The 17,513-nt window shown below is 53.7% G+C and overlaps 2 protein-coding genes and 1 long non-coding RNA gene across 4 annotated transcripts; 1 reads left to right on the top strand and 2 right to left on the bottom strand.

Annotated features, from left to right (window-relative positions):
* Positions 1-35: 35 nt before the first annotated feature.
* On the bottom strand, positions 36-8,395 carry STT3A (STT3 oligosaccharyltransferase complex catalytic subunit A). Of its 2 annotated transcripts, XM_023946674.2 has the most exons (19): positions 8,316-8,395; positions 7,168-7,338; positions 6,902-7,027; positions 6,746-6,806; positions 6,154-6,275; positions 5,836-5,981; positions 5,505-5,595; positions 4,769-4,875; positions 4,225-4,389; positions 3,515-3,695; positions 2,883-3,038; positions 2,623-2,714; positions 1,836-1,991; positions 1,542-1,730; positions 1,352-1,468; positions 1,170-1,272; positions 652-840; positions 422-537; positions 36-344 (listed from the first exon to the last, which is right to left on the bottom strand). In XM_023946674.2, the coding sequence occupies exons 3-19, from the start codon at positions 6,987-6,989 to the stop codon at positions 306-308; spliced, it is 2,118 nt and encodes a 705-aa protein (XP_023802442.1). In that variant the 5' UTR covers positions 6,990-7,027; positions 7,168-7,338; positions 8,316-8,395; the 3' UTR covers positions 36-305. The 2 variants fall into 2 exon arrangements, with proteins under 2 accessions (XP_023802442.1, XP_023802443.1); XM_023946675.2 differs by lacking the exon at positions 7,168-7,338 and having other exon boundaries at positions 8,316-8,359.
* Positions 8,396-8,629: 234 nt separating this feature from the next.
* LOC147649463 (uncharacterized) lies at positions 8,630-15,800 on the top strand. The gene is made up of 2 exons (XR_015278907.1): positions 8,630-8,707; positions 15,071-15,800. It is a non-coding gene; the product is annotated as an uncharacterized LOC147649463 (long non-coding RNA).
* On the bottom strand, positions 8,694-16,444 carry EI24 (EI24 autophagy associated transmembrane protein). The gene is made up of 11 exons (XM_023941532.2): positions 16,303-16,444; positions 15,239-15,386; positions 13,638-13,783; positions 12,393-12,453; positions 11,686-11,752; positions 11,162-11,286; positions 10,812-10,931; positions 10,610-10,721; positions 9,718-9,829; positions 9,551-9,625; positions 8,694-9,430 (listed from the first exon to the last, which is right to left on the bottom strand). Exons 2-11 carry the CDS (start codon positions 15,278-15,280, stop codon positions 9,256-9,258), a joined length of 1,035 nt encoding a protein of 344 aa, XP_023797300.1. The 5' UTR covers positions 15,281-15,386; positions 16,303-16,444; the 3' UTR covers positions 8,694-9,255.
* Between the last annotated feature and the right edge of the window lie 1,069 nt (positions 16,445-17,513).

Below are 17,513 nucleotides of genomic sequence, written 5' to 3'. Positions count from 1 at the left end.
CCTCTGACACAATTCGGGGAGAAAAACCCGCCGAATTTATTTTTATTTATTTTTATTCTTCACAATTCCTGGTCAATCAGCCCCGGTGAGAGCCGCAACTCCTGATTTGGCGACGGCTCCGTGTGTATATAAAAACCACTCCCGGCAGGATGGGGTGGGCAGAGTCCTCCCGCCGCTGCCTGCGCTTACAAACGGTATAAAACAACCCCGAAACAGCCCCCCTGGAACCCCCAAACCCCCAAATCTCTGCTGCACAGGCCAAGGCTGGGTCAGTGCGGTGTCTGGCACGGTCGGTGCCGGCTCTTCTACGTCCTTGACAACCCGCGGTTGTCCAAATCTTTCACCTGGGCAGTAAAAGAGGGTTCATTAGGTACAATTCCATGGGTTTTTCCCAGGGTCTGGGCTCGTTCTGGCACCATACCTTGTATATTCGGACCAGCCAGTGCTCTGTGGTGTACGCCTCCTCCAGCACGTCCAGCTCAAAGTCCTTGTTGCCGATTTCGGCGTTCCTCACCCGGTCGTAGCCTGGCGGTCGCTCTAGGAGAGGGCAAAGGACAGGGCAGTGCTGCTGCATCGTGCCCCACAGACATCAGGGTGCAGTGGGGCCCCCCACAAGCAGTGTCACACCCCGGGGGTGACTCAGGCACTCACTGGCCTCAGTGTAGACCTGGCCGAAGCGGTAGTAGCACATCTTGTACATGAGGCAGTTGAGCAGCACCGGGGAGCCCTCGCGGTCGACTCGGAACTCCCCGGTGGGGGTGTAATAGTCGTGCTCCTTGATGTGGCGCCCCGTGTCCGTGCTGCCCCCGATCCGCACCATCCACAGGAACTTGTTGATGTCTGGAAGGCAGAGAGTTGGGGGGCAAAGAATGACGGCTTGAGTTGATTTGGGGGGCCAAGAGCAAAGGGTTAAATCGGGATGAAAGAACATAAAGTTGGGATGAGGTAAAAGAATGAGGAGCCAAATTGAGCTGGGGGTACAGGAGGGAGGGTTGAGGTGATGTGGGGGTGCCAAAAGCAAGGCTGAGTTGAGGGGGAGCTCCAAAGACACGTGCAGCTCCAGAGAGGAGCATTCCAGCCCCGTTTTCACTCCACAGCCCCAGCTGGAGGTGGGGCTCTGCCAGCAGCAGCCCTGGCTGGGTCTGACCTGGCTCACAGCGGGATCTTACCGTCCGAGGAGTACCCGGTGAGGCCACCAAAGATGACCAGCACGTAGCTGACGTCCAGCTCCCTCATGATCTCGTAGGCTTTCTCCTCTGTCGATGCCATGGCCTGGAGCAGACGTGGTGTCAGCCAGTGCTGGTGGTGCCCAGAAAGGCTGGCCAAGGCAGCGGGGAAGGGAGGGACGCACCTGGCCGACGCGGGAGATGTGCGTGTTGTTCCAGGTGTTGTTGTCCACCAGGATGGTCCGGTTGGCCATGGCAGTGATCTGGTACCCGTAATCCCACCAGGACATCACCTTGGCATCCTGCACCAAACAGAGCTGTGTGTCAGCAGCTCAGTGAGCTGTGTCAGGTGCCCACGGCCCCAGCCCCCCGTACCTCCGGCGTGTTGTGCCGCAGCCAGTAATAAGCTTCTCGGAAGTCATCGAAGATGATCCTGCTGCCATCCCCACCGCGGGCAGAGAGGACGATGGAGGGGGAGGAATAAGCCTCACTGGTCACCCAGGTGGAGTGGAAGGTGTAGGTGATCAGGAAGAACGCCATAACCAGGATCATGCCGCTGGCAACCTGCGGGAACAACCCAGGATCTCAGCACTGGAGGGATGGGGCCGTCAGCCTCCTGCACTCAGCCCATCAGGACCAGGCGTCTTCCTGAGCCAGCCTGGGGCTCACCTCGTTTTTAATGGGGTAGGTGGAGTCTTGCTGCTTTTTGCTCTTCTTGTCTGGCCGGCTGATATCCAGGTTCTTCATGTAGGTGGACAACACCTGAGAGACCCCGATGCCGGACAGGATGCACATCACCGGAGCCAGCACCAGCATGAGACGCACCTGTGGCAACAGCACAACTGTCGCACAAGGAATCCAGCAGAAATCCAAGAGAAGAGGGAACCGATGCCATTCCTAATCCAGCACCTCAAATTCAGTGGATATATTAGCCTCGGGGTAAACCTGTGGCTGTTTTCTGTAGGGGGGAGCTGCCACCATATCTCAGACATGCTCAGGGGAAATTCCCTGAGTGCTCAAAATTGGCCCACATGGGAAACTGAGGTCACTTCAGCAATCTCAGGTGGAAGCAAGGATTGGTAGCTGCCTCCACACCACAACTCAACCACATTTAGTATTTAGGGTGCCACAGGAAGAAGGAAATGGACTCATCAGCAACCGTTTGTCACCAGTGCCTGTTTGAAAATCCAGGGAATTTGTTTGAGATTGCAGTGGGAGCTCGGCTCTGGGAGATCAGGAACACTGCCCAGGCAGTGCTGGCCACAAGGACACGAGTAACACCCAAACCTCTGAGTTTTGCAACTCCACCATCCCTCACAGCAGAGAGGGGCAAAACAAAACCACATTTATGGAAGGGAGAAAAGCCCTCAGGGTGAAAGCCCCATCACTAAGTTCAGAAAAGCAAATTAAATTGTTATGAGCACTCAGTGGCAGTGCTGGTGCCTGCAGCCCTCACCATGACAGCCGAGAAGTACATGCTGGTCACGCCGTACATGATGATGAAGATACGGGCATCCGAGAGGTTGCTGAAGCAGTAGTAGAGACCAACTGTGAGGGAGAAGAAAAAGGGGTCAGGTTCAGCCCAGAGATGAAATAAAACCAGGCACTGAGGGACACAGAAGGACACAGAGGGACACAGCGCTCCCCAGCAGGCTCAGCATAGCCAGAAGAGGCAGGAAAACCCCCTGGAGACTAACTCAGGGTCTGGGAACTCACCTGGGAACATGAAAACAAGGAGCTGCAGGTCAAAGTAGTAGGAGGACCAGGTGGTGGGCTGGTGCTCAGAGACAGAGGCGATGATGGGGATGTTGTTCTTGGCGTAGGAAGGGTCCAGCAGGGAATAGAAACGCCCTGTCCATGGGGAGATTTTCCCTAGGAAAGCGGAGAAAACAAATCCTCTTTAGATCCAGCAGAGTAATGGGCAATGTTGACATGCACTCTCCCAGGGAAGCACATGGGAGGCTGAATGAGTGATCCCAGACCTCGTTTAGAAACTCCATTACTCAAATCTGCCATTTTAGAAAGGAATTACAATGTAATTTCACTCTAAAAAACTCTTCCCTGCACAACTCCTGGTTCCAGCTAGCATCTCTTTGCTACTACAGAGCAACAATCAGTACCTGCAGCATCAGCCTGGTATCCCCAGAGTCTCTGCCCCTCCCATCTTACAGCTGCTGCTGAAATATTCCTTGCTAATGCACAGATTCAGGCAGGTCCCAACCTCCCCCTCTGAGGGGACTCGCAGGCACTGGCACCACAGTAACAGAGTTAGGCTGGACAAATTCCATGCCTTTGGAAACAAGGAAAGGGCGTGAAACACCCTTGTAATGGCCACGGCCTCGGGCTACCTGTGAGCATCAGCACAGCCCCGACAGAGAGGAGGACAAAGCCGACCAGGGAAATGACGCTCCTGAAGAGGATTTCAAACTGCTGTGGGTTCAGCTTGCTCCGGAGGTAGTCCACAAAGGCATGTATCTGGCACAAGCCGAAGACTCCAAGAGCAGCCATGTGCTCTGAGGAGAGGACAGGCTGGGAGGGGGGCAGAGTGTGGTCAGACACAGAGACAAACAGGAGACATTACCAGCTTTTTTCCCAAATCACTGCTTGGAACAGCCTCTGCCAGTCACAGGAAAACGTTCAAATGTTCCCTCCCTGTGATTTGCACAGCTGGCACAAATCCTTTTCCTACATCCGCCGCTTTGATTCTGATAAGAATCCATGTGGAAAATTAACCAGATTCTCTTGAAAACGAGCTGGGCAGACCTGTTTCCTGCCACACCAAGATACACATGGCATAAGTGCTTCCTTCACCAAAACCAAAGACATTTTTATGAGAGACAACCAGAGCCAGGAAAGTTATTAGGAGCTTTGAAAGTCATCCAGCAAAGCCAAAGGCTCATTTTGCCAAAGGTAGTGGGGAATCAGCATAATGGAAGCTGGAACAAAGAGTCATCACCTGCTCATAACCTCAGTGATAAAGGCAAGAAGTAAAACCAGGTGCCAGCTTGCTGTTCTGTTAGAACCCATCCCCGAGTGTGCAAACCCTCCTGGTGCCCACCTGGAAGCCAACAAAGGAGATCTGCATGGAGAGGATGGTTCCCAAGCAGTAGACTGTGCAATAGGCTACATAGATCCTGTGGGAGAAGCGCCCGGTGAGCATCAGCACCAGGACGTGTAAGGGGATGAGGTTGATCAGGAAGACGTAGCCGCCCCATGAGGAGACCTGCCAGGACACAAAGCAGACACACACCCACAAGTTCCAGGACTGAACAGCTGCAGAGCTGAGGTGAAACAAAGAGGTTTAGCTGGGATCACGGGCAGGATTTTCACACAGTAGCAATACCAGCTAGGATCTGCTCCATCTTAGGGCATTCTCCACACCCCAGCTGCCAGAAACATGGATTTTTCAATGCTACTAAGAACAGCTCATACAAAATCCACTAGTTTTGGGAAGAAAGGACCCATTCCATTTCCACCTCTATAGAGGTTCTACCTATCTGGACACACAGATGCAGGAACAGCACACCACTGTTTCCTGGTGAGTGCATCCAGAGGGATCTCAGAACCAGGTTCACCCCAGAGCTGGGAGAAGGGACACTCACCATGTAGAAATAGGCGAGGGCACACATGGCTGCCCAATAGATGGAGCCAGTTTTGACAGCCTTGATCCACATGTAGTATGTCAAGAGCATGCAGAATATGGCGATACCTACAGAAGGACCTGGAGCTGTTAATGTCATCCCTGGGGCACGGCAGAGCACTCAAGCCATTAAAAATAGATTTGTAAATGCTTTTGCTGCTCCATCACACAAAGAGCCAGGCCTGGGAAAAGCATTTGATATCTGGCTTCCAGACCGAAACACTGCAGAGTTTGTCTCTCACAGCTCACGTGGCTTTTTCCAGCCACACCAGCTGGAAGAACTCCTACACAGCCCCCAAAAGCCCAGCTACAGCAAAGGAACTTGGATCCTCTTCTGCCCCAGGCACTGGCAGTGAGATTGCTGCCTTTGCCAGTCCCAATGTCACTGCTGGAACAGGGATAAAACCACAGAGGAACCACACAGATCTAGGCAGAGTTTGGAAGATGACAAAACCCTTTTTGATTGGTAAACAAGGATACTGGAGTAAACTCGCTGCCAGAGTTGGGAAACACTCCCTCTACTCCATGACATGGCCAAAAACCACCTCTGATCCCAGATGGGTCAGGTTTATACAGCACAGACCCAGCAGGGATCACTGGGAAAGGACAGAGCCTCTATTGTGCCCTGCAGCATCTTCCAGTACCACTTTCCAGCACCCAACAGTCCTTAAAGGTTCCCCCAAGGGTCACAAACTCACCCTCATTATCGTAGGAGCCGGCCACGGATCGAGAGATGTATCCAGGCACAACAGCGATCATGGCAGCAGCAAGGAGTCCTGCCCCTGCATCCTGGGAGAAACAGCCAGGGGAAAGACATCAGGGTTTAGGGATTTTATTACTCAAAGGAACAAAAATTGAGTGTGGAAACAAAGTTCTCAAACAGATCTCCCACTTCCCAGAAGGTTGGGGTTTTGAAGAGTGTGGCAGTCACCTCTAAACCTCTGACCCAGCTGCTCTCCCAAAAGGAAAATAGCTCCTGCTCCTCTGGAAAGCCAAAGGCTGTGGGGCACACCCTGCTGGCCCCTGTACCTTGAGCTCTTTGGTGAGGTGGTAAGTCACAATGGTGGTAAAGGAGGAGAAGAGGGGAGCCAGGAACACGCAGACGTTCCGGATGTCGATGGTGATGTGGAAGAAGTGCAGCACATGGTAAATCGCTGCTGATGTGATCATCAAACCTGGGGATGGAAATGACACCATTATCCAGGTGCTCCAAAGACTCACTGGGAAGGAGTTGCTGCCAAGGATGCATCCCCAAGCTGCCCTCTGTTCCAGCTGGCACTCCTGGATGCAGTCCCCACCCCGATTTTCCCTTGCACCAGGTGCATTTCAGCTTGGCAAAAGCTTTACCTGGGTAAATGGTTCCCCCGATGATCCTGCCCAGGGGGTACCACGCTCGGTCGTCAAACCAGTTGTGGAATTTGTAGAAGCCCTCCTCAGCCAGGAAGCGAGTGGTGCGGTAATTGAAGTACCTGCAAGGGTGACAGAGTGTGACAGCACTGTGGGTGCTGCTCTCATGTGCTCCACACACAGGAAACTGGCCCTGTTTTATTCAACTGCTGCAAAGGTTCATTCCTCCTCCCAGTGGGACTAACAGTGCATTTACAAAGGTGAAAATGTCCCTTAGGACTGATTTAATCAGCTTGGGACACTGACACTAATTGTGCCAGGAGCTCCCTCCCCTGTGTCCAGGTCAGGAATAACCTCATCCCAGGAGAAAAGCAACGGCAGGTGATTCCTCAATCTGGGTTGCAGGAAGAGCCCTGGGTACCAAGTAAATTTGGGTGGGGAAGAAGAGAACCAAGCTGTACTAAAACACACCCTCCAAATCCCACATCTTTAATGGGGATTAACTTGAGCATGGCACCATTGCCTGAATTACGTGTGCTCCAGAAGGAGAAAAGCCCAACAGGCCCCCAGGAAATGAGAGAACAACACTCACGGGTCAAACTCATGGATGACACTTTCAAATCTTAAGACGGAGAAAAGTCTCGTGGAGAAAGCTGCAAACACAGAAAAGGGCAGAGTGAACACACAGAGCTCAGGAGTGACCCTCGGTTTCCCTGCACCAGGACCATCCCTGAGGGCACAGACTTACACAGGACAGCTGCCATCGACAGGATGAGGAGCTTGAGCAGCGTGTCCTGCTTCTCATAGGAGAGCCGGAGAAACCCCAACTTGGTCATTTTCACATCAAATGCAGGGCCTGAGGATCCTTGAATGCCTGAACACAATCAAGGAGATATCAAAGAGCAACTCACATTGTCTTTAAAGCCTTCATGAGCCTTTGGACTTTAAATCCCCTGCTCTGGCCCAGACTTCACCCCTGCCAGGTGCTTGTGCCTCCCCCTGCAAACCCCTCACCTCCTGAGCTGCCACCCCAAATCCTGGCTGGTTTTCCTTCCTTTACAGAGCCCAGAACTTCTCCAGGGCAGAGGATGCACCTGTTTCTCTGTGCACAGAACAAAACCCCAGTGCAAACTTGAGCACAACCCCTGCCTTCCTTCTGGATGCTCTCTGCAGTTTAACCATCACCTGCAAGCAATGCACAAAGAATATAACCCAGAGTGAATGCAAGAAATGGGTGTTTTTTCTCACATGCAGGAGATCTGAACAGCTCCTGGTTAATCCCATTTTGGATTACTTATGTCAAATATATATCCCAGTAGTTTGTTAATGCAGACCAGGACACCAAATCGGTTTTGCTCACACCAGACAATGTGGATGTTTAATTCTACCTCCCTGTGGGGAGGAAAAGCCACAGAAATCGTGGGGTTGCACACCACGGAAGTGAAACTCTTACTGAAGAATCACGACTTAAACATCTTTCTACCTTGAACACACTCAGATTTCTTCAAATCGTTTCTTGCCCAATCAGTCAGGAAAACCCTTCCCGCTGCTGCGGGGAGGCTCAGTCCCAGCTCGGGTGGGTGAATGTGCAGTTCAGGTCTCTGAGCTACGACATCAGGGAAGATGCATTGGGACAAGCTCAGATTTAAAACCCAAACTGGGCCTAGAAAAGCCTTCCCGTGCCCAAAAGTGATTCTGACTGGCACACATTGGGCACTGCCTGGTACAGAAATACCGTGTGGTGCTTATTTCCTGGATCCCCCGGGATAACGGAGCTCAGTGCAGATGCCTCCGGGCACGAGTGGCTCTGCCTGGGATGCCCCGATGTGCTCGGGGGGTGCCTTCACCCCCAGGAACTCCCAGTGACACAGAGCAGTCCCGACCCGCCGTGCTGCCCCCCACGGCCCCCGGACACCGCCAGGCTCCGGCCCCTGATCAGCGCCAGGGTCTCAGCCCACACACCTGGGGACTCCTCAACGCCCCGGCTCCCTCTCCCCACACGCCCGGGCACCCTCCAAGGCCCGGGCACCCCATGACCCCTCAGCTCCCTCACTCCGCACACACACCCGGGCACCCCGCAGCCCTGGCACCCCTCCACCCCCAGGCCCGAGGATCCCTCCCAGCTCCCCCAGCCCCGCTCGGGTCCTGCTCCCGTCCCTCACCGCGGCCCCGCTGCCCCGTCCATCCGCCCCGCGCAGCCGCCCTGCTACCGCCGCCGCCAGCCCGCGCCCCGCCCCCGCCCGCTTCCCATTGGCCCTCGGGCACGCCACTCCAGACACGGCCCCGCTCATTGGCCGAAGCGCCGAACACTCAATCGGGTGCGGGCGGCGCGTGCGGGTCACGGCGCCTTCCGATTGGCGGAGCGGGAGGTGGGCGGTGCCGGCGGGGAACGAGCCGTGACGTGTCCGTCCGGCTTGGCGGGGCCGGTGGGTCACGTGGGCGGAGCCGGAAGCGGGCCGGCCTGGCCACGTGGGCGGCGGAACCACTGCGGGGCGCGGGGGGAGCCCGGCCCGGAGTAACGACAGCGGCAGGCGCAGAACGGCTGAGAATCGTGGTTTGTCCGTTTAATGTTTCAGTGTGAAAATACTAGAGAAAAGTTGATAAACCGGCCCGAAATATCCAAAGGGGTTTGAACGTCACCGGTTCCTTCCCCGACCCGACAGAAACGGTACATGCACGGGAGGGGGACGCTGTGCTCAACGGCAGCGGGAGCTCCCAGAAATGCCCGCCCCCCTCCCACGACCTGAGTTAGGGGAGATGGAGGGAGCGGGAAGGGGGACGAGGGGCAGGGGGACACGGGGGAGACACGGGAGGGACACAACGGCAAAACGGGGTGACGGAGTTCCGACCCACTGGCCCGAGGCAGGGAGATGGCACGGGAAAGGCGTACAAAAGAGTCCACTATAAAACAAGCGCAGGGCACAACCCGGCTCCTGGAAACTCACAAAGGTGTTAAAAACCCAGATTTCCCCCCAAAAAACTTCCAGGGGTAGACGCAGAACTGACAGTGACACCTCGTCAGGCTGGGTCCTGGCCGTCCCTGGACATCGGGGGCGCAGAGAAGCCCGTGGGTGTCCCCCCTCCCCGGGGTCTGGGGGCAGCTCAGTGCCCCGGAGCAGCCGCGTGTTTGGCAGGAGAGGGCGAAGAGGAGGAGGAGGAAGAGGAGGAGGAGGGGGAGGAGGAAGCACCGCTCAGAGCGGACTGAAGGTAAACGGTCTTGTGAAAGAGTCTGTTGCTGAGGAAAACCACCAAGGAGAAGAGGCGGAGCTGGAAGTGGCTGAAAGGGAAGAGAGTCCATCAGCTCCCGATGTCAGGAGCGCCCCCGCAGGGCTTTGGGGAGCGCTGGGGAAGGCTGGGGGTGTTGGACAAGAATCAGTGGGTGTGAATGGATACTCACTAGGTTTTGCCGGGGGTCCTGGCTTCATTGGCGCTGATGATGAAGAGGGGGAAAAGGATGGAAAAGAGGCAACCGCTGCAAGGGAAAAATACAATAGAATAAAATAAGGGGCACTTGATGTGTCTGGTGGGTGTCAGGAGGAGGGGAGGCCAGAGTGGCTTTCCCACCTGATGATGTAGGAGGATTGCATGGCCGTGAGAAATGCCAGTGGTAAGCCAAAGCCAAAGTAGTAGGGCCAGTTCCTCTCGATGTTGGACAACCGTTGGTGCATTTCGATTCCTGCCAAGAGGAAAATGCCGTGGAAATGAGCCCATGGGGAGGAGACACCCTCACTGCAGAATCACAGAACCATTCAGGCATGAAAAGACCTACATTCACCTCCTTTGACCAATCCCCACCTTGTCAGCAGACCAGAGCACTGAGTGCCACATCCAGTCATTTCCTGAACAACTCCAGGGATGGGGACTACACCACCTCCCTGGGCAGCCCCTTCCAATGCCTGACCACCCTTTCAGCAAAGAAATTCATCCTGATGTCCAACTTGAACCTCCCTGGCACAGCTTGAGGCCGTGTTCTCTCATCCTGTCACTTTTTATGTGGGAGCAGAGCCCAACCCCTACCTGGCTGTCCCTTCCTGTCAGGGAGTTGTGCAGAGCCAGAAGGTCCCCCCCTGAACCTCCTTTGCTCCAGGCTGAGCCCCTTCCCAGCTCCCCCAGCTGCTCCTGGGGCACCAGCCCCTTCCCAGCTCTGGATCCATCTCTGGACATGCTCCAGCCCCTCCATGTCCTTGAGGCCTCATGAGGGGCTCAGAACTGGACATAGCACTCAAGGCCTCCGCCAGTGGCCAGCACAGAGGGCAGGCAATGTCCTGGAGCTGTGGCCACACTGGGGCTGCTGCAGGCCAGGTACCACTGGCCATCTTACCACCACTGCTGGCTCACATTTACCCTTCATTCCATACACAACCTGATGGAAGATCAGCCTCTGACACCCCAATTGGATGCTCCTTCAGCTCAATCCAGGTAAATTCCCCCTTCCCATGCAGGGAGCCTCCTTCACCTTTGTTAAACCAGCGGTACTCGAAGCAGTAGAGCGAGTAGAGCAGCGACATGTGGAGGAGGCTGATCAGCTGCCCAATGAGGTCGATGGGGAACAGGCTCACGATCATTCCCTGGGATAGAAAAGGAGAGGATTGAGAGAGGGACGCTCAGGATTTGGGGGAGGGCAGCACTTGAGCTGGTGTGGTGGTTGCTTGTCTCACCTGGATGAGGAAAAGCGCCTGCAAGAGGAGGTTGAACAACATGTCAGCGATGATTTTGCTGACACTGGGGAAGGGGTGAGGCTTCCTGCCCGACACTTCAAACGCCAGATCCGCGATGTCCTGCCAGCAGAGATGGGTGTGAGGCAAATGGAACTCCAGAGCCATGGGGGCTTTGGGGAAATTAAACCCAGGATGATGCTCCTGAGCTGCTTTTGCCCACCAGGAATATGCCCAGAGCCTGTTTTGGGGTGGGATTTCATCTTGTGCCCCCATATCAACTGATCAAGCCCCACCCAATGAGGAAATTCCCCCCGTTTGCTCAAGGCAGGGCCCAGGTTTTTGTCACCTACCTGAAACCAGATGGCATTGACCACCTTACTGAGCACAAAGAGGGGCAGGACCCAGAGAGCGCTGAAAATGGAGGTGAGGATGAACTCCAGCCAGGACCAGACGTCACCATGTAAGGAAGGGTCACCTTTGGAAGAGAGACACACCTGAGGAACTGCTATAGGAACCTGCAAATGCTTCCTGGCACAGTCATCAGGGAGTTTCTCCTGACTCTAGTTCTTTAAATGTCTTTAAAAGCACATTTCCATCCACTTGATTTTTACTTAAATGCAAAAACACACAGACAAATGTGTTTGAAATGGCAAGACCCCTGGGCTGGATCCCTGATGTGCACAGGCTGTCAGCAGGGTGATCCACCCCTGGTTTCCTACTGGATGATTAATGATGGGATTGGTTGGTACTGGGAAGAAGTGGAAAACAACACAAGGGGACAGAGGTGTGAGGATCAGTTCAGTGGACAAAGACTCCAAACTCATCCCATGGACTGCTGAGCACCCTGGAACACCCCAAGGGGAAAGGCACCCACCGATGATCTGCGCCGTGACCGACTGAAGGACGGGGATGAACACTCGGTAGAACAAGAAGAGACTAAGCTGCAGGGAAAAACAAACAAGGGCTCTCAGTGAGGCATTGCAGGGGTATTTTCTGCTCCTGTGGCTACAGATCCAAAGGCACATCTGCCTCTTCTCCCTGAGTAATCCAGAAATACAGAGGAACGAGGATTTCTGTTTAAATACAGCCACAACTTGCAGCTAACACTGAGCCAATCCCTTGTAAACTGCACCACTGTAATGAGAAAATGAAACTATTTATCTGGTTGTTTGATTTATGAAGTGTTGGCTCCATTAAGAATCAGCCTTATGAACCAGGCATAGCAAGTCAGAGCTGAGGAAATGTCTTTTAAGAATTCAATATCCAATTGGCAAAACAGTATGCCAGGCTGCAGCAAAGCAGGAATACTCATTTAAATATTCAGGGGGAGAGCAGTCTCAAAGACTTGGAAAAGCAGCTTGGATTTCATGTGTGGGTCTCTCGAGTAAGTCTGTGGTCCTGTATCCCATAGTGAATCCCTTAAAATACAGCACTGGGATGGGAAAGTGGAAAATTCCCAGCAATTCCTGCTGCCATGCTGATAGCTCACCACTCACAGCCTATGAGGGCTGGAGCAGGACATGGGTTTTCACAGGGTTTTTAAAATAAAAACCATAATAAACAAGAAAAATCTTTACATACCCAGAAGACACCTCCATTCCAGGCACAACACTGAAATATCCGGCTCACTATCCGGGGTTCACTGCAGGAGAGAGGTGTGTTAATGTCCCAGCACCTGGACAAATGTCCCCTCATGAGTGCCAAATGCTGCTGCCCCACATTTTGGACACCTTGGAAAAGTCACTGAGAACCAGCTCAACACCAACTGTGCACCTGATTTTATCCAAACATAGAAATCCTGGAAGGAATCCCTGCAGAGATTCACACCATGTCTCAGCCAGTGCAGTCTCTACAAGACTTAATCAGGGAGACTCTTTCAACCTTTATTAATTCCCAAAATCTGCACTGAAACAGAAGAAAAGCAAAGCAGTCTTCCAGATTTTTTAAGCACATATTGGAGATCTTGGGCTTTGTTCTCTCCAAACTCTTGCCACAATAAAATCAGGAAATTTGGGACATTTTTTGGTCTTGGAAGAGGCTGTTTCAGCTCGGGGTAGTTTTGGTGCCTCTGGACATGCAAGAGCAGCTCCATGGGACTCTGCAGTACTTTCCCAGTCAGCTCTTGACACCAGAGTGATTTTGCTATAAAGAAAACCATCAGAATTCTGCTGTTTATTAACATAAACAAAATGAAAAAGTTATACTTTCCTTCAGAGGCAGCCAAGATGTGGAGCTGCAGAGACCCCTGAGGAATATCAGGATCATGGGAGACTTTTCTTTCACCTTTCAGCCAATATGCCTCAGAATGTGCATTACTGCCCAAAACCACTGTGTGACATGCCAGCCCAGTGCCACCAGGGCAGCAGAGACATCCTGGCATGGTCTGGGAGTCAGACATGGGAACAGATGCTGTTTGCTCCTGCATGGGGATAATTCTGGCATTTCCAGAACCACTGAGGTTCTGCAGCTCCAAACTCCACAAAACACAGCAGGGCTGAGGAAAAGAGACACTCAATCTGCCCTGAAGTGGACATTGGATCCAAGCTGCTGTTTCTTCCCTCATCCCATGATTACCAGCAATAACAATGGATCTGAGATAGCACGAGGATTCAGGAGGAAAGGAAACCCATAAATCCCCATCCTTTCGGTGGCAATTCAAACTGATTATCAAATGATGTAAAATGTCCAACTTCTTATCTCATGATAACAGCTCCATTACGCAGTGGAAAAAGGGAGTTTCGTGCCATGTGTTTCCCATTAATTGGCTCTGACTACCAGAGGAGAAGGGAATTACCCCATTTCTGACCAGCCACACCCCATACTCACTTCTCTTGCTTCTTCTCTTCCATGTGAAACCTCCGCTGGGCGAGCGCGCTGTTGGCTCTCCTCCGCCTCTGCTCTTCCCTTTTCTGCTGGATCCGGGCATCCAGCTTGGAGATGGTGCAGATGCCCCAGATGGAGTCCTTAATTCCCTGTGGGCATGAGGAGAGAGGAGCAAGAGCTGTGGCTGACCCAGGTCAAACCTCCCTGGTGCCATGGCTGGCCTCACTCCCTGGGCTCAGCTGGAGCCAAGGCCTGGAGCAGCAACACCGCCTCTCTTCCATGGCCCAGTGATCTAAATCACTGCACATTCCAGCATCTCCATGGCCAGCAGTAATTTTTTTCTGTAAAGGTGTGATTTCTCTTCCAATCTGCACTATTTAAAACCCTGGCAAAAAAATCAGTCGGATCTCTCCCAGCCTTGTCTGGCAGGAAACCCCTCATTCCCTGCCAGCTCTCTGAGGCCAATAAAGTGAAATTACACCAATATTTGGGATGTGCAAGGTCTGACTGTATGTTATGAATTTGATGCTTATTCCTTCACAAATAAAAGCATCTGTCCTCATCCCAGAAGCTGCCTCCCACCAGGCACATCCATGCAAGCCTGGTAATAAGAGAGTGTCCAGAAGTTTGCCCTTGCTCCATGCTTGGAAGATTTTCAGAGCTGCCTCCTAGGACTTGGCTTGTCCAGAGAGCTTGTGGCTGTCCCATTCCTGGAAGTACCCAAGGCCAGGCTGGATGGGGCTTGGAGCAACCTGGAATAGTGGAAGGTGCCCCTGCCCTTGGCAGGGACATGGAACAAGAAAGACTTAAGGGTCCCTTCCAACCCAAACCACTCTGGGATCCTGTTCAATTATTTCCAGCTCCAGGTGATCCCATAACTATCATCATCACAATTTCCCTTTAAAATAAAGATCATAAGGATAAGCCAGGATGGTGTCACCACCCTGGTTGGGTTCATGTAGCTCTTGACCAGAGAGGATAAATTCCAATGCCAAATTCATATCTGAAACAGCGGAGCTGGGCCCTGACCCAGGCAGCTCTTCCAGCTGATGGTGCAGGAGCACTGGGAAATGACACAACTCCTGCTTTTAGATTGTGGCCACAGGACTTGGATCAAACCTTTCTTTGTTTTCCAGAGTTATTTCTGAGCATGAGTTATTGCTCAGTGCCACAGAATAAGTGGCTTTTAGCCTGTATTTAACCCTGGATGATGGAAGAGAGGGTGGGAGCAGTGAGGTGACACAGACGTTATTACTGGGACAGAGCTGCTGTGGTAACAGACATTAAGTTATTATTGTTATTATTATTATCAAATTATATACAATATTATACATTATATATTATATTATAAACTTTGTATGTTGTTATGTATTGTGATTTTATAATTAATATTACTGTTTCTATTATTGAGATTTTTCATTAATTTGTGCCCAAAGGAAATCTGTCAGAGGTTCTGCAGCAAACACTGAGCCCTTTGCAATAGACACACCACAAAACAGTGTTGAAATACACCTGGAGACCCTTTTGCTTCAAATTCCCTGATGCCATGGGAAGGAGGGTGCTCCCAAAGTGCACAGGAGCAGCCCCAGGACCCGGAGCCTCACCCTGACGAGGTCATGAAGGAAGATTCTCACGCTGTCGGCCATCTCGACTCCAGCATCACCTCTGCTTCCCAAACTATCAACTACAGGGAGAGGGGGAGAGCCGGACCCAAGCCTCTCTCATCCTGGAGAGATGGGAAACGGATGGAGCCTGCAGAAAGAGAGCACACAGGGCCATGGCACAGCTGTTAACAGTGGGCTAACCGGGAATTACCAGTTCAGTCACACCCCGGTGATTTCCAGCAGGATTCCCGGCCCTCACTGGCTTCCTACGGGCACAACCATTCTCCAACAGCCCAGGGAATGGACCCACCCTGCTCATACCACAGTGTTAGCGAGCTCAGGGTTAGAGGAAAGCTCTTGTAAAGCACCAGAGAAATAAGACCAGCACCTGATTCAAGGAAAAAAATAAACCACCAGCTAATAAAACTTGTGCTTTCCCAGCAGGAAGCAAAGCTCTCATTCCTCCCAGGCAGCTCTGAAGCAGGCTGGAGTCACAAACCCCGGCATGTCAGTGGCGCTGCTGCAGCCGCGAGACACAAACAATTAAAAATCATTTTAAAAACTGGTTTGTTTTGGTTATTCCTAGTCAGAGCCTGCCGGGATCTAAGCTGCAGAACCAGAGTCGGCCTCCAGATTTATTACCGAGTTAATCACAGACAGCTTCCTCCTAAAAACCCGAGTCATGGAATAGCCTGAAGAGGAAGGCACCCCCAGGAATCGCCCACTGCTATGGGGGTGACCTGGGGGTCTGTACCCCCTGACAGCTGAGGGGGTGACCCTCAGGCACCCGGGGAGGGGCAGAACCCCCTCGTGGCTGCCGAGGTCTGCGTGACCCCCATAATTGGGGGGGGAGAACACGTACTTTACCTCAGGGCTGTTCCCACAGTCTCCCCACACAGTGTGTTTGAGGGGGGCCGGTTCCCAAATGCCCTCAGGGCCGCCCCCGCAGTGCCCAGAATCCCCTCGAGGTTTGTCTCGGCACGGGAGACCCGCGGTTCCCGGCTCTAGCCCCCGAGGGTCTCTCCCTGTGCCGCCCCCCGGCCCCCCGGTCCCCCCGCACTCACCGGGGCCGGGCCAGGGGCGCACGGCGGGACGGGCCCGGCTCACACGGCCCGGCCGCGCCCACCGCGCATGCGCCGCGCGCACACGCACTGCCACGGTCCCGCCCGCTGCCGCTCGCCCCGCCCACCACACAGGGCACGCCCACTCCCAGGACACCGCCCATCGCCTCCTCTGCGCATACGCTAAAGCCCAGCCCGGACACCCCCCGCTAATGCTGTTGCGCATGCGCACTGCTGCCGCGCGCCGCCAGAGGGCGCCACGTGCACGGGAAGGGAATTGGGAACGGGGATAACGGGGGGATACCGGGAACACTGGGGGGATACTGGGAACACTGGGGGGATACTGGGAGCACTGGGAATACTGGGGGGATACTGGGAACGCTGGGGATACTGGGGGGATAATGGGAACGCTGGGAATACTGGGGGGATACTGGGAACGCTGGGGGGATACTGGGAACACTGGGAATACTGGGGGGATAATGGGAACACTGGGAATACTGGGGGGATAATGGGAACGCTGGGAACAGTGGGGGGATACTGGGAACGCTGGGGGGATACTGGGAACACTGGGAATACTGGGGGGATAGTGGGAACACTGGGAATACTGGGGGGATACTGGGAACGCTGGGGCATACTGGGAACGCTGGGGGGATACTGGGAACGCTGGGGCATACTGGGAACACTGAGGTGATACCGGGAACACTGGGGTGATACCGGGAACACTGGGGGGATACTGGGAACACTGGGGGGATACTGGGAACGCTGGGGTGATACTGGGAACACTGGGGGGGATAGTGGGGATACCAGGGGGACTGGGGCTGGGGGCACTGCGGGGATACTGGGATCCCTGGGGGTGTATTGGACTGGAGGCACTGGGGGGCTAATGGGAACACTGGGTGGGGTAATGGGCATACTGCAGCTGGAGATACTGGGGCGGATAATGGGGTATGAGAGGATGCTGAGGATAACCAGAGCACTAGAGGTGGAGATACTGAGGATACTGGGGTTGGAGGCACTGAGGGAATATTGAGGCACTGGATCATAATGGAAGTACTGGGGGGAATGGGGGTTAGTGGGGACACGGGAAAATGAGGGACACTGGATCGGGAGGGTAGGAAGGGAATGGGGGTACTGGGGCTGGAGGGGATTGGAGCACTGGATAATGGGAGCACTGGGGGAATGGGTGACTGTGAAGATGCTGGGATTAGGGGGAA

This window comes from Cyanistes caeruleus, chromosome 23 (assembly GCF_971803275.1).
Source record: "Cyanistes caeruleus chromosome 23, bCyaCae1.hap1.1, whole genome shotgun sequence".
Taxonomy (NCBI): Eukaryota; Metazoa; Chordata; class Aves; order Passeriformes; family Paridae; genus Cyanistes; species Cyanistes caeruleus.
Note: the sequence above shows the minus strand (reverse complement) of the source record. Positions and strands in the feature narration are given on the sequence as shown.